The sequence below is a fragment of the Poecilia mexicana genome, unplaced genomic scaffold, assembly GCF_051168715.1.
Source record: "Poecilia mexicana isolate PSO_F unplaced genomic scaffold, ASM5116871v1 scaffold_19, whole genome shotgun sequence".
Taxonomy (NCBI): Eukaryota; Metazoa; Chordata; class Actinopteri; order Cyprinodontiformes; family Poeciliidae; genus Poecilia; species Poecilia mexicana.
In genome coordinates this window covers 7,643,870-7,657,078 of record NW_028263388.1, presented here as the reverse complement: position 1 = coordinate 7,657,078, position 13,209 = coordinate 7,643,870, and the positions used below count along the sequence as shown (strand labels likewise).

Sequence of the window (13,209 nt, the reverse complement as noted above, 5' to 3'; positions counted from 1 at the left end):
CAGAGCACAAATCAATGAGATTATATGTCGTGATAGACACATGATGAATATCAATAGATAATACATCTGTTAGAATATTCAATGAACTCCAATGCAGAACCGCACAGCATTGTGGGTGATGTAGGCGGAGGAAAGGCCAGCCTCTCACAAGCAGCTAAACTAGGCGAGTGGCTTCAATTAACTCACTAACTCTTTGGTTACCTAGCAACAACATATAGAGTAACAGCAGCGGTTTCAGGTTTTGCCGCCATTCTTCATAACTGCTTAAGAATGAACGACGGGTAGTGAAACCTGTGGATATAACAGGAAAGTCACGTCATCAGTTTGACAGTATTTCAGATATTTAATCAGAAAAACCCGAATAATATATATCTATAAGTGTCTCACATATTGGCTGATGTGAGACACTTGCATTGTGATGTGTTTTTCAGCCATATCGTCCAGCCTTAGGTGTACATTTGTCTTAAATTATAATTTGAGAGCAAATAAAAACTTATTTTCTAGTTTCTGGAGAAACTACAACACTAAAATAAATTTCAAATGGGAATCTGAAACTAAAGTCTCAATCTTACAACGGCAGTATCGATTCGATACTGATATCCAATTAGTATCGATATTATCGATACTTTGGACCGATCAGCCCAGCTCTAATGGGTTCTCTCTCTCTGTCCTTACGCAGGAAGCCCCCGCAGACAGGACATGATCGGAGGGGGGATCCACACGACCGAAGTCCTGATGAGGAAGCGCTCAGAGAACAGAGGATACACAGATGAAAATATCCGGGACTCCATCGTCATAGGAGACGATAAGTTCCCAGATCTGAGTGAGTTCCCATCAAGCCTCTGAGCTGATTTTACTAATTATTACAGCGTTTAGTTCCTCCTGTCTCTGCAGAAGACGGACGTTTATCTTGGCGTGTGATAATTGTTCAGACATGGCGGGTAAACTGTGTGAGCGCATGAAACTGACAGCTTGGACGTCTGTCAGCAGGGTTGGGGCCGCTATGCTGACTATCGCTCTGCTTTCTGTTTACTTCCCTCCCTTTCTGCTGTTCTTCGTCCTCCCTGCACCTTCTTCCTCCTCCCTCTGCTAAAAGCGCCATCAGGTGGGTTCGGCTACGCTGGCTTGCAGAGCAGCTCTCAGACCCAGTACAGCTACAGCCTGTCTCAGGGCTCCAGGGCCAGGACTCAGTCATCAGAGGTCAATGAAGCCCTATACAGCCTGGACAGAGTCCTCCATGGTAAGTCCTCTACGTTCATGCATGAAGGCAGCGGACGCATTTGCCACATTTGCAAAAGGCAACCATCTTTGTCAGTGGCTGGTTTTGATGTGGGCGGTTGCCCAGGGTGGCATTAGTAAGGAGAAAAGCACAAGCATCATGTTCAGTCAGTGGAGAGTCTGCGCCCCCTGCTGCTGAGAACAGGAGGAGTATTTTAAATGCTTTGTGTGGACGGAGCAGTATTTTATGCCGTTTCAGAATCCAGATAATTTCCTGCAAATTGTCTGTATTCATGTGAAAACCACCTCTGTTCTGGCTCATCTTCATTTCTGCTTCACTAATTATCTGACACACATGAAGTCAGTCTGTGTTTACTAAACATCTTTATACCTGCTTTGTCAACCAGTTAATGTAATTTCTTATAATCTTTTCAGTTATTGTAAAAAAAAAACAAAAAAAAACTTTCTAGATAAATAAAATGACATTGCTCTTCTCATGTTCTTGAATCTCCATAGATTAGGGCATTATGTTTTTTTTATTATTTTTATTCTTTCTTTGGGTTGAGACACAGAAACAAACAGCCTGGCTCTGAGGTTTTCTCACATGAACCTTTCTGTGTCCGTTCAGATGCCCGCCTCTCTCCTGGCGTCCCAGACACACCCAGCAGGCTGGTGTTTTCTGCTCTGGGACCGACCGCACTCAAAGTCAGCTGGCAGGAGCCACACTGTGAGAAAGACGTTCTGGGGTACTGCGTCCTCTACCAGCTGCTCAACGGAGGTCCGTTCAGTGTCGTCGTCTTTTGGAACCACTCTCGGATCAGTCTGGTATTCTCACTGTAACCACCATGCTGCCTGCTCGCCATTTTGTTTCCCGTAGGAGAGACGAAGCGCCTCAATGTGACGAACCCGGCCGAGAACTCTGTGGTCATCCACGACCTGCTGCCCAACCACTCCTATCTGTTTAAGGTGAAGGCTCAGAGTCAGGAGGGCTGGGGTCCAGAACGGGAGGGAGTCATCACCATCGAGTCAGCTGTGGACCCCAAGAGTCCCCTCAGTCCCATGCCAGGTACCGGATCCGCTGCTTTGCACTCCTAACCTGGAGAAAAGTTTGTTTTTATTGCCTTACCTGAGATCTAACCTCTGTCCAGGCTCGCCGTTCACCCTGAGTACGCCCAGCGCTCCGGGCCCGCTGGTGTTCACAGCCCTGAGCCCCGACTCACTGCAGCTCACCTGGGAAAAACCAAGGAAGCCCAACGGGGACATCTTGAGCTACAGGGTCACCTGCGAACAGCTACATGGTGGAGGTGAGGCAAAATAAGCAAAAAATAAAAAACTCCTATTTTTGCTGTACACCTTTCCAGTATCTGTGTTTAATCATGATTCTGTTATGTCAAGGTGACATGCGCTCCTTCAATGTAAGCGGTAACAACGCTGAGACCAGTCTGACTGTCCCAAACCTGACCGAGAACGTCCCGTACAAGTTCAAGGTTCAGGCTCAAACCACGCAGGGTTTTGGTCCTGAGAGAGAGGGCATCATCACCATCGAGTCTCAGGATGGAGGTAGGAGATTGTGAGGGAATGGTGGACATGTTTATAGCTCTTAAGCTTTTCCATATTTGTCATTATAGCCACAAACTTTATTTCTTGGTGTGTGGAGGAAGTTAAAACTGATCATTACTCTGGCTGAACACACCATCCCCTCCCTGCAGCATCAGACTGTAACAATGTTGGTTCTTCACCAGCGACAAGAAGCTAAACAGGACAATTCTAGAATAAAGCCTGTCGGAAACTGCAAAGACATAAGGCCTAAACATTTAGCCTGAGCTGCAATTGAATGGTTTAGATCAAATCATGCTCATGGCCTAGTCAAAGTTCAGGCTGAATTGAACAGACTCTGACAAAACCTAAAAATTGTTGTCCACAGTTGTTCTCCATTCAAACTGAGTAGGAAGCATTTTGTAAAGAGGAATGGGTAAAAAATAAAAAAATAAAAAGTTTCTAGATGTGCAAAGATGGTGAAGTTGAAGTTTGTATTTCTGCACTTGATTTTCTCTTTTGACTCAGTGGCTGTTTTGCTCTCTGTTCAGGTTTTGTAGCAATATGTTTTAAGAATTAATAAAAAAAAACAACATTTTAACAGTTTGGTATCAAATGAAGCCTTTGCCATCTAAAATCCAAAGTTTCATTTAACTTGGCCCTCACTGCTTCCTGTAGGTGCCTTGTCTCAGTACAACAGCCAATCAGTGACGAGGAGGGAAGTTTTCCAAATGTCTCCAGAAATGACCACAAGAACAAATGTCTCCCACACCATGATCAACGATCCCTACTTCTCAGGTAAGAGAGAAAAAAAGTCAATCCTGTCTGTTTTATAATCCAGTGTGTTCACGTTTTGAACTGGAGCTGCTCTCCGTTAACAGATGGGATGATGATGACTCAGTTCACGGAGACGGGCAGCATGGTGAGCCGTCAGGTCACTCGGGAAGTGGTTCAGAGGAACGTCACAGGAGCATCCACCGTCACAAAGAGAATGTTTTATGAGTCTTAGGAACTGCTCATGATAGCATCCAGCCTGAGAATTAATCACAAAGCCAAAGTGCAAAAAAGTGTTTCAGAGTTTGTACATGTATGTGTGTATAGGGTAAGACTGCAACCAAATAAATCAAATTGAAAGTAAAGGCTACTTTTTACTGTTACAAACTGTGGTCACCTTCTTTTCCCCCATAGTTTCCCACTTTTTTGTAGTTCCTGTTTTCTTTCCCTAGAGTTTATAACTTCATGTGAGAGTAGTTTCTCTGTTGGCTGACATCCGCTAACACACCAGCCTTATAAAGAAGTTATATCCCAAACAATGGCTCAATAATCCAAAATAACATCAATATCCTGTCATCCAACTTTCATCTTAAAATTTAAATGTTTGAAAGGTTTATCTTTACTGTCACTGTGGAATTTTAAAGGGCTTTTCTTTATAAATTATTATATTAAAGTGTGTTTTTTTTTGTTTTTTTTTTCATTCAAGATGTACTCATACATTTTCAGTTTTTACAGTTCTGGTTGTTTACATCCGCACTAGCCGGTCGCAAGCCCAGGGCATGCATGAGTTTAACAAGGAATCAGAAATTAAACATGTTTGTGCATTTAAAATGTCTGCACTTCATTACAGCTGCAGTTTTATGCATTTTCTTTATGTGGCTAATTCAGCATTGCTTTGGTTCAGTTTATTAATGGAAGACATGATACCAGAGAAAGTATGTTTAAAGACAAAGATTGTATTTGCTTGCTGCAGGTTCTACTGTACTTTGGGTTCATGAGAAATTATTTTTTTTGGAAACATTTTCAGATTTTTTTTCATAAATATACAGATAAGTTGAACAGTTCAAACAATTTTTACTTGGCATGTATCATTCCCATTTAAGCAGGTCCATTTTTAAGCATTTTTTGTACATCAGTTATATTGTACTTAATAAAGATTTATATTAAAAACGATGACTTCTTCTAATGACTCACTTCATTATTTATCTGTGAGATCACAGAGAAAATGGGACATTTCTAATTTATTCATGTTTACCATCGTTATATTTAGCACAAAAACAACAGCACGAATGCGTAAACAAGCTCATGCCTGGAAATGTTTGCAGGAAGCTTTAGAAGAAGAATCACGCAGAGATTAAGAGCTCACATGCGTCAGTCCAGTCTGATTATCTGCAGAGGAGCGCTTGCTAACACACACAGGGACAGCCTGACTGCACCAAGAGCCTTTATGCTCCCACTTTAAACTTCAACAAGTCATGAAAAATGTACGATAAAAATGTGTAGTATGAAAATCTAATGTTTTTTTTACGTTCTAGATGTTTCTCAAAAAGCTCAGAGTGAAAAATTACCCAAAAAATGGATGTTTTTACCTGATGCTTAAAACATTTATCAGTAAAATACAAAGAGTCAAATTCACTATGTGTCCATGAAGGCAGAGAAACACAAAGTTGTAATGTGGATGGATGGCAGTTCTGGATCCTGATCTCACAAGGCATCTCACAGCAAGAGTCACGCCTCCGGCACAGACTCGGTGGGCTGCAGAGAATCAGGTTGAAGAGACCGACGAGCGACTCAGGTCCACAAGCACGGCCCGGGGCAGAGGCACGGCTGCCGCACGCCTGCGGGCCGGACCACCAGGTCTTTGACCACCTCCACCGTCCCAAACAGGGGGTACAGTTCCTCTGTGAAGTTCTCATTGTAGGTGTACAGGTGCGATCGCTTCTCCACGTCGTAGAAGGACAGCTGGCCCAACTCGTAGTCCAGATACACCCCGACTTTTCTGGGCGTCGCATTTTGGGGTAAGAGGGTGGCGGGCACGGTCAGGGCTTTCAGATCCGTGCCCCTCTCCAGCCGGATGGTCAGGTATCCCGTGTCCGTGTTCAGGGAGCGGAAGCCCTGCCTCACGGCGGAGGCTTTGGCCACGCCCAGACGCCAGTCCCTCTCACCCACCTCCACCTCCCAGTAGTGGCGTCCGGAGGAGTAGGCCTCTCTGCCCACGGCGCACCACCAGCCGTCGAAGCGTCCCGGGCAGGGCGGGACGACGCGGCGCTCCAGGCCGCACCTCAGCCGTTTCTCGTCAGTGGAGATGACCAGGTTCGGGTTGGCAGACTCTGAGTCCAGGATCACATCCTCTGGAGACACGAAGCCGACAGAAACCATTACATGAGAGATTTAAGCTGCCTCTGTGACGAACAATAGGAAGATGTTTCATACCTGATGCATCGCAAATCCAATTCCAGACTGTAAAGAAGAACAATGTATTTTAAAGTTTTGCTAATGCTGATTTTGTATTCTTAATCACATATAAAAAAATAAAAAAACACAAACCAACAGTAAATATTAGAGTCCACAACAATTTCTATCAATGTGATATTCGTGATTAACCTGCTCAGCTCAACAAAGTTTAATTGGTTTATGAACTTCCTTGCTTCACTGCCATTTCTGTTTGTTGCACTTTTCCACACATTTAACTCATAATTTTCATTCAATACTGGACCAGAAATTAAAAAAATAAAAGGTCAGGACCTGCAGGTTACCCAGTTCTGATCCAAACACATAAAACAACCAAGATCAGCAATACCTTACCCAAATAAAAAAAATCAATGAATGCCTTGGATAAAAAGACAATACTACGCACTAATTAAGGAATACATCACCTAGGTAAATTAGCAATATATTGCCCTAATAACCTAGCAATATCTTGTACAATATAACATGAAACATTGTGCCTTAATGAAGACATTCAGGATGTAAACAATTGCTACTCCCACTTGGTCCATTATAACTTACCTGGACAAGGTGTTCCAGGTCAGGAACACCTTGTCCAGCCACAAGCAGCACTTTAAACAAATGAGTCACACCTTGCTTAAATATATAATATCATATCCTAATAAAACAGCAACAGCTAACAGATGGATCAACTTTATCTCACCTAAATAAATGAGGACTAACTTGTCTAAATGCCTCCCAGGTGGATTTTGTTTTTGTGTTCACCTGAGCTGCATACTCATGGCTTCACAGCTGCAGAAGGTGTCATTAGCCTTAGTGGGGATTTACTCACTAAGCTGTTTATGTTCATTGAGGGCTGTGAGTCACTTAATGATATATAATCCCAATAGTTATGAAGTATAACCTCTCAGCCAGGCTTTGGTGTTGCTGCTGCCTGACACTTTTATTACCACACATAAATATGAAGTAGTAAACCAATGATAATCTGTACTTTAGTTATCTTTTCCTGTTTATTCTCTGGACAACTGACATTGTTTATTATTCTGTACAACTTTAACACCTGGCATTTTTTAATATTTTTAAATAAGAGATATAAAAACATTTCCTAATTATGAAATTATGATTCACTTCTCCATTCAGAATCAAAGTCATTTGTTAAGATGTGGAGTCTTTTCATGAAACACTTTTTAAACTTTTAGTGTCAAGAAATGTGTGCCAGAAAAATGTAATTCCTTACGTAAGTCATCCACACCTACCAGAGGACATGTGAACTTACCTCCGTGTGGGATGTAGCGCACCGCATCTGAAAGAATAAAGAATCGTTTAAATGAGAAAGACTTCAATTTTGACACGTGAGGGTTCATCTCTGTTCCACTCACCAATCCTCTGGCTCCTCTGCTTCTTCACCAGCCACTGCTTGGTCACATCCTCCTACACAGAAACACAAGGAAACACAAAGCTAAAGCAGGCCAAGGTGAACTGGACAGCCAGGTAACAGGATTAGCATGACTGGCCATCATACAGCAGCTCACATGCAGCGTTTCATCCACTTATGAGCCGATTGCTGCTGGTCTGGAAACAGATCTGCTGTGTTTTTACTCTACTTGGCTGTGAGCTCGTCTCCATTAGCAGCGCTAAATGTTAGCAGGGTACCGACACCCATTCAGACCTTTACTGGGCTGTCGGCGTTCAGCACGGCCAGCATGATGAGCTCCACGGCTGGCAGCAGGTTGGGGAGGCGGCCCCTCTTCCACTGGAACTCCAGATCGTCCAGCATCATGAGGACCGGCTCACCTGGCCAGACAGGAGGCTGGACACAAACAAACAAACACCACAGTGAGACTGCTGACGGCTCCAAACTAGATATGACTGGGATTATCCAGGCTAATCATCCTCATCAGACATGAGCAGGGAACTGGGTCAGACTTTAATCACATACTGGTTAGCTTTGTGTGCATTCACCTGGGCCCTGCTTTTAATCTCCCGGGTCCAGTCCAAGATGACCCTCCTGTAGGGGCCCATGTCGTACTCGCCCTCCGACTCCAGCATGCACAGCAGGTGGCCCTTCCAGTCCCTCTTCTCCGGCTTCTCATACTGGAACTCGGACGGCATGATCTTGTGCTAAATGAGAGAGGGAAACGTTTTGAGAAAAAGCAGGAGACTTTTCTTTTTTTTCCAGTTTGACGCCTCTTTGGCACCTGGACTCTCTTTTCCAAAATGGCAGCCCAGTCCACGATGAAGTCTCTGGAAACGCTGGCAGGCCAGATGTCCTCGCCGGTCCAGATGTGGCTCAGGATGTTGGATCTCTGGGGAAACCACGACACCACAATGAGCCGCCATGTTTTAAGGCCACAGCTGGCGATTACCAAAAAAGTTACGGTTTCAAACCAGAATTCTCTGGTTTTTCTCTGGCTTTGTCAAATTTTACCAAGTAATGTAATGCTACACCTTTAACAACTGTTGCTGTGAACTGTCCACCAGCTGGCTGAAAGATGGCTGTTGTACTTCTCACTTACTTATATAAAAAAAAAGAACTTGTTTGGATATAGTTTCAGCGACAAAATTAAAATTTTTGATGATGAAACAATGAGATGTGTGTATAATATACAGCCTTCAGTAGGTTGGCTACCTGAGCAGATAGCCTGACTAACTAAACTTTTAATATCAACTTATTATTTATGAAGCTATAAAAAAACAGCTGAAAAATGGCATAAATTTCAGCACAATAAAGACTTGACATCATGTCTTCCCTTTCTCTCTCCACCTTATTTTTCCTGGCAAATTACTGTTTACTAAATACCAAAAACTCAGCAAAAAGCAAACAACTAAATATAGTTTGTATAATCTATACTTTTCTCATCTCTACTCATAAAAGTCTTAAAAAAAAAACAACAAAAAAATGCTAAATATGAGGTTATTGTAAAGATAATAATCAATGTGCTGGTGGGAATAATTGCTACTTTTGTGAATTTGAAACATGTGATGGTTTTTGTTTTAAGGTTTTGTCTGACCTGACAGATCCTGTTCAGCTCCCGACCCAGCTCCATGATGAACAGCTGGCTCTCCACCAGCGGCTCCTTCTTCTCCTGCTTCACTCTCTTACGAGACTCCTTGAGAAGAAACACAAGATTTAGGACCGGAGGTTTGTGGGCAGTTGATTTCTGACAAAACTTTTAATTTATCATGTTAATTATGTTTGTAAAAAAAAAAAAAAAAAAAAAAAAACACTAACAGCAAGTCTGAACCACTTTTTTTCCACTTAAGAGTTTGAAAGTAACTAATTTACTCAGTTCTATTTACTTTAGCAACTTTTTTTGTGGAAAAAAAAGGACTTTAAGGAGTGTTTTTACTAAGTTGTACTTTTTAAATTTTACTTCAGTAACTTTGTGATGAAGTATTGCTACTCTTACTCAAGTAAAAAATTCTGGATTCTCTTCCCAATGTGAATAAGGTCACTGAACGATTTAACCAAAAACCTCATCAGACACACACCTGCAGTTCTTATTAAAATTTCTTTTATTAAAAGAAACTAATTTAGAATTTTTCTTTTTTACTTGATTTTATTGTTTTTCAGCTGCGTTATTTACAATTAATTATTCCACTTGTATGAATTATTTTTATTCTGATCTTTAAAACACCAACATTTCCAACTATCTCTATATTCTGGTCCGTCTGAAGACCTAATTTTTAAATATTAAATGATCGACGTTTTCATCGGTTAGTCGCCTTATTACCAAATACTTTTTAACTCTCGCCTCACTTAATCTACTGCTACTTATTACTTTTACTTGAGTCAAAAAAATATGCCAAAGTATGGCTGTAAAATAGTAGCACAACTCCAAGTATTACTGTATTGAATAAAAATCAATTATTGAGAATATTTGAGGACTACTTAAAGTAACTGAAGTGATCTTTCCAGCAAAATTTGACTGTGTGAATGAAACATGTAAAGCTCACGTCACCTGTCATATATGTGTTAATGTGCTGTCAGTTCGGTGCCGATACCTTGAGTCTGATCTTGAGCTTCTTGGCCGGCTCGATAAGGAACTGCAGGCAGCCTTTCATCATGCTGGAGGCCGGAGAGCGAGGCCGATGCCCTCTGCTGCGATAATAAAACAGCTTTAGTGCGTTGGCACTCACTCTGTCAAGAGCTTGAGCGGGGCCCTCCCACCACCACCACCCTCAACGACTGCAGCTCACCCCACAGCTCCGCTCGCAAAAAAAAAAAAAAAAAAAAGGAAAAAAGTGATGAGAGAGCACAAACCGCAGATTTATTTGCGATGGCAAGAGAGAGGGGAGCACGGGAACAGAGGAGCACTGCAGAACTTTGAGCACGGCTCTGAGCTCAGAGCCCACAGAGGGCTCATTATCAGGCACCCGGAGCTGTCATCATTACACCAGAGAGGAGGAGGAGGAGGAGGAGGGGAGAGGAGGACCGACCGCCCACTCTGCTCACCACAACACCACAGAAACAGAACCCCCCCAAAAAATAATGCACAGTCACAATATTTTCCTGACACGCATGGGTCGATGGAGCTTGATCCAGAGCTTGAAAACTGCAACTTTATTTCCCTGGAGTTGTGAGGCAGCAGTAGTGTGTGTGTGTATGTATGTATATATATATATATATATATATATATATATATATATATATAAATAAATAAATGGGGAAGGAAAGGTGGTGGTGAGTGGGTGGGGGAGTGGGGGGGGGGGGTTGGACCAGCTTGCTGTTGATTCAGCAGTCAGTCCGCCCCTGCATCCCGGTTTGTTGCGCTGAGGGGATTTGCAGTTCGTTCTGTGATGTAGAGAAGGAAGCTGGGCCAAAAAAGATGCTGCTGTGGACATTTTACTGGATTCCTGGGGACTAAAGAAAAAATGTGCCTGAGAAAATGTGTAACTCAGAAAGCACCATCTGGTTGAGAAGAAACAAATAGAAGTCTTTTTGTACTTTTTAAAATCGCCCATAATATATATATATATATATATATATATATATATATATATATATATATATATATATATATAAAACAGTGTTACTGTGAGAGGATGCGTGGCTGCCTACACACGGTGCAGCTATGGCAGGCAGCTGCCACTATCACTCATTGTCTGATGGAAACAGTGTGGTTACCGGGAGCTCAGCGTGTAGGTGGCAGAGGAGCTGGAAGATTAAAGGAAATCCGGGATTACCACCGGTGCCACTGCAGTACAAACACATGTAGTGACTTTCTATTTTAGGAGTGAACCTCTGCCTACAACTCCATGTCTAAATAGAAGGTTAAAGAAAAAAAATATTGTGCAGGGAATATTTATATAATGGTGAAATAAATAAATAAACCCCCCTTCAGCGAACGCGGCGGTACACAACGGCGTCAAAGGGAGGGTAAAAATGAGTTATTTGCGAAATTCTGCCATTTTCCTTGGAACGATAACACCGCTTTTCTCATTTTAGCCTGACGTTTAAATTAAAAGAAATATATATATAAATGCTCACCTTTCTCTGTGAGAAATTGTTGTCCTCGGGGAATTCTGCGCGGCTCGTCTGCTCACTTGTTTTCACCAAAAGTGATTAAATCAGAGCTCCGCCATCCTTCACGGGAGCCGCTCATCTGCTCATCCACTTCAGCCGCGGAGCCAGACAGCAGAGCGCGCGCCCTCATCTGACACCGCCTCCAGTGAGCGGCAGTTCCACCGAGGCGCCGCCAGAGGGAGCTGTCGCCCGGAAAACACCGCTTTTAGCCTCAGTCAAAGCCCAAAACACACCAAATTGGACCCATATATCATCTCTTTAGTCCGTAGAATTCGATACACACACATATGGGAGAGTTGTTTTCTTTTCTTAAACGAGTAAATAAAACTTTTGGCGAGGCAGAACAGGTTTAAGTCCCTCCAGAGATTTTCTATAGGGTTTAAGTCCAAGCCCTGTCTGGATCACCTAATCACTTAAGGACATTCTCGGGCTGCTTCCACTGCCAATGCTTTGTTGTCTTAACGCGTGCTTCATGTCGCTGTCAGTTTGGAAGAAAAATCATCACTTTAGTCTGGGATCAAGAGCAGGTTTCCTCTCTGTATTTATTAGCTATCTTCTGCAAATTTATTGAACAGTTCCTTTAGCACAGACTCGTTTCCATTTTGGGCTAAATCAAATTTATAAATGGTCCTAAAATGCCTGTGTTGTGTCATAATGTATTGATAAAACATGTTAAACTGTTAAAAATACTAATTGATTCTTCAAATTAAATAATACTGAACATCTTTTCGGTCCCTCCAGAATTTTGCGATTGTTTTTGTGATTTTTTTTTTTTTTTTGCAATAATAATCAAAGCGTTTGCACTTTCTAATGCGACTTCTTATTGTATCATGGATTATAATCTGACATCAATTAAAGCTGAAGCAGCTGTTCGATACAAGTATGAAAGTTTTTGACAATTTTTGAGAAAAATCTGCTATAAAGAAACTGGAGGGACTGACTGATATAATTTGTCAGTAAATGGATAAAAACTGCATTGATTTGATTGATAACATAAAGTTTAATGTTATCAATCAAATGTTTAGTCTACAGAGGGCCGCATAAAAAGTTATGGCGGGCCAGATTTGGCCCACGGGCCTTCAGTTTGACACATATGCTTAAGCAGATAATCAATTAATACCTTTAGGTTGAATTAAGCACAATGGTGGCAGCATCATGCCGAGGGGATTATTTCTCTTACATATTAATGTCTCACAGCAACAGTAAATCAATCCTATTGGTTGGTATTACTGGATCTCAAAGAAGCATTTAATTTATTTAGTTAATTGTTTGCAATTGTGCGAAACTGATTTTTCTTTGCAGAATAACCATGTACACCATTTGGCAGAATAGCAAACAAAGATCACAGTTTTATCCTTGGCCCACTTTTGTTTGATATTTGCAGGTTCCTTAGATTATAGAGTAGCGCAACATTTATTACCCTTCATATAATGATGCTACACAACTTTATTTTTGTCACCACAGGATCAAAGTTCATTACAGTGAGTCACTGCGTGTATGTTCAGTGAGTGGATGAGTCAGAACGACTACTTACACAAAAGAAAACTTAATACAGAAAAGAAATAAATACATTTTGGAACCAACATTTATTTGGTTTCCTTGTGTGCTTAAAGTTTTCTGATATTCTTTGAATATATTTATTTATATGTTGTTTCCTTCTCTCTTTTAAGCAAGCCAGAGCTGGCACAAATACATAAGCAAACTAG

The 13,209-nt window shown here is 41.7% G+C and overlaps 2 protein-coding genes across 8 annotated transcripts in view; one reads left to right on the top strand and one right to left on the bottom strand.

The window, feature by feature from the left end:
• itgb4 (integrin, beta 4) overlaps positions 1-4,701 on the top strand; it is a 28,211-nt gene extending 23,510 nt beyond the window's left edge. For 4 of the 5 annotated variants that reach the window (XM_088000991.1, XM_088000992.1, XM_014970305.2 and 1 more), the window contains 8 exons: positions 680-823; positions 1,097-1,240; positions 1,847-1,996; positions 2,096-2,284; positions 2,367-2,522; positions 2,614-2,778; positions 3,433-3,552; positions 3,636-4,701. In XM_088000991.1, coding sequence (XP_087857117.1) covers positions 680-823; positions 1,097-1,240; positions 1,847-1,996; positions 2,096-2,284; positions 2,367-2,522; positions 2,614-2,778; positions 3,433-3,552; positions 3,636-3,763 — 1,196 coding nt within the window. In that variant the 3' untranslated portion in view covers positions 3,764-4,701. The remainder of the gene's footprint in view (positions 1-679; positions 824-1,096; positions 1,241-1,846; positions 1,997-2,095; positions 2,285-2,366; positions 2,523-2,613; positions 2,779-3,432; positions 3,553-3,635) is intronic. The other variant, XM_014970311.2, reaches the window with a different exon arrangement.
• On the bottom strand, positions 4,465-12,856 carry LOC106905457 (butyrophilin subfamily 1 member A1). 3 transcript variants are annotated; one of them, XM_014970313.2, is made up of 10 exons: positions 11,468-12,856; positions 9,982-10,078; positions 8,988-9,086; positions 8,175-8,282; positions 7,939-8,097; positions 7,646-7,786; positions 7,356-7,407; positions 7,253-7,279; positions 5,962-5,988; positions 4,465-5,879 (listed from the first exon to the last, which is right to left on the bottom strand). In XM_014970313.2, exons 2-10 carry the CDS (start codon positions 10,042-10,044, stop codon positions 5,320-5,322), a joined length of 1,236 nt encoding a protein of 411 aa, XP_014825799.1. In that variant the 5' UTR covers positions 10,045-10,078; positions 11,468-12,856; the 3' UTR covers positions 4,465-5,319. The 3 variants fall into 3 exon arrangements, with proteins under 3 accessions (XP_014825799.1, XP_014825800.1, XP_087857119.1); XM_014970314.2 differs by having other exon boundaries at positions 9,982-10,075; XM_088000993.1 differs by lacking the exon at positions 11,468-12,856 and having other exon boundaries at positions 9,982-10,543.
• Between the last annotated feature and the right edge of the window lie 353 nt (positions 12,857-13,209).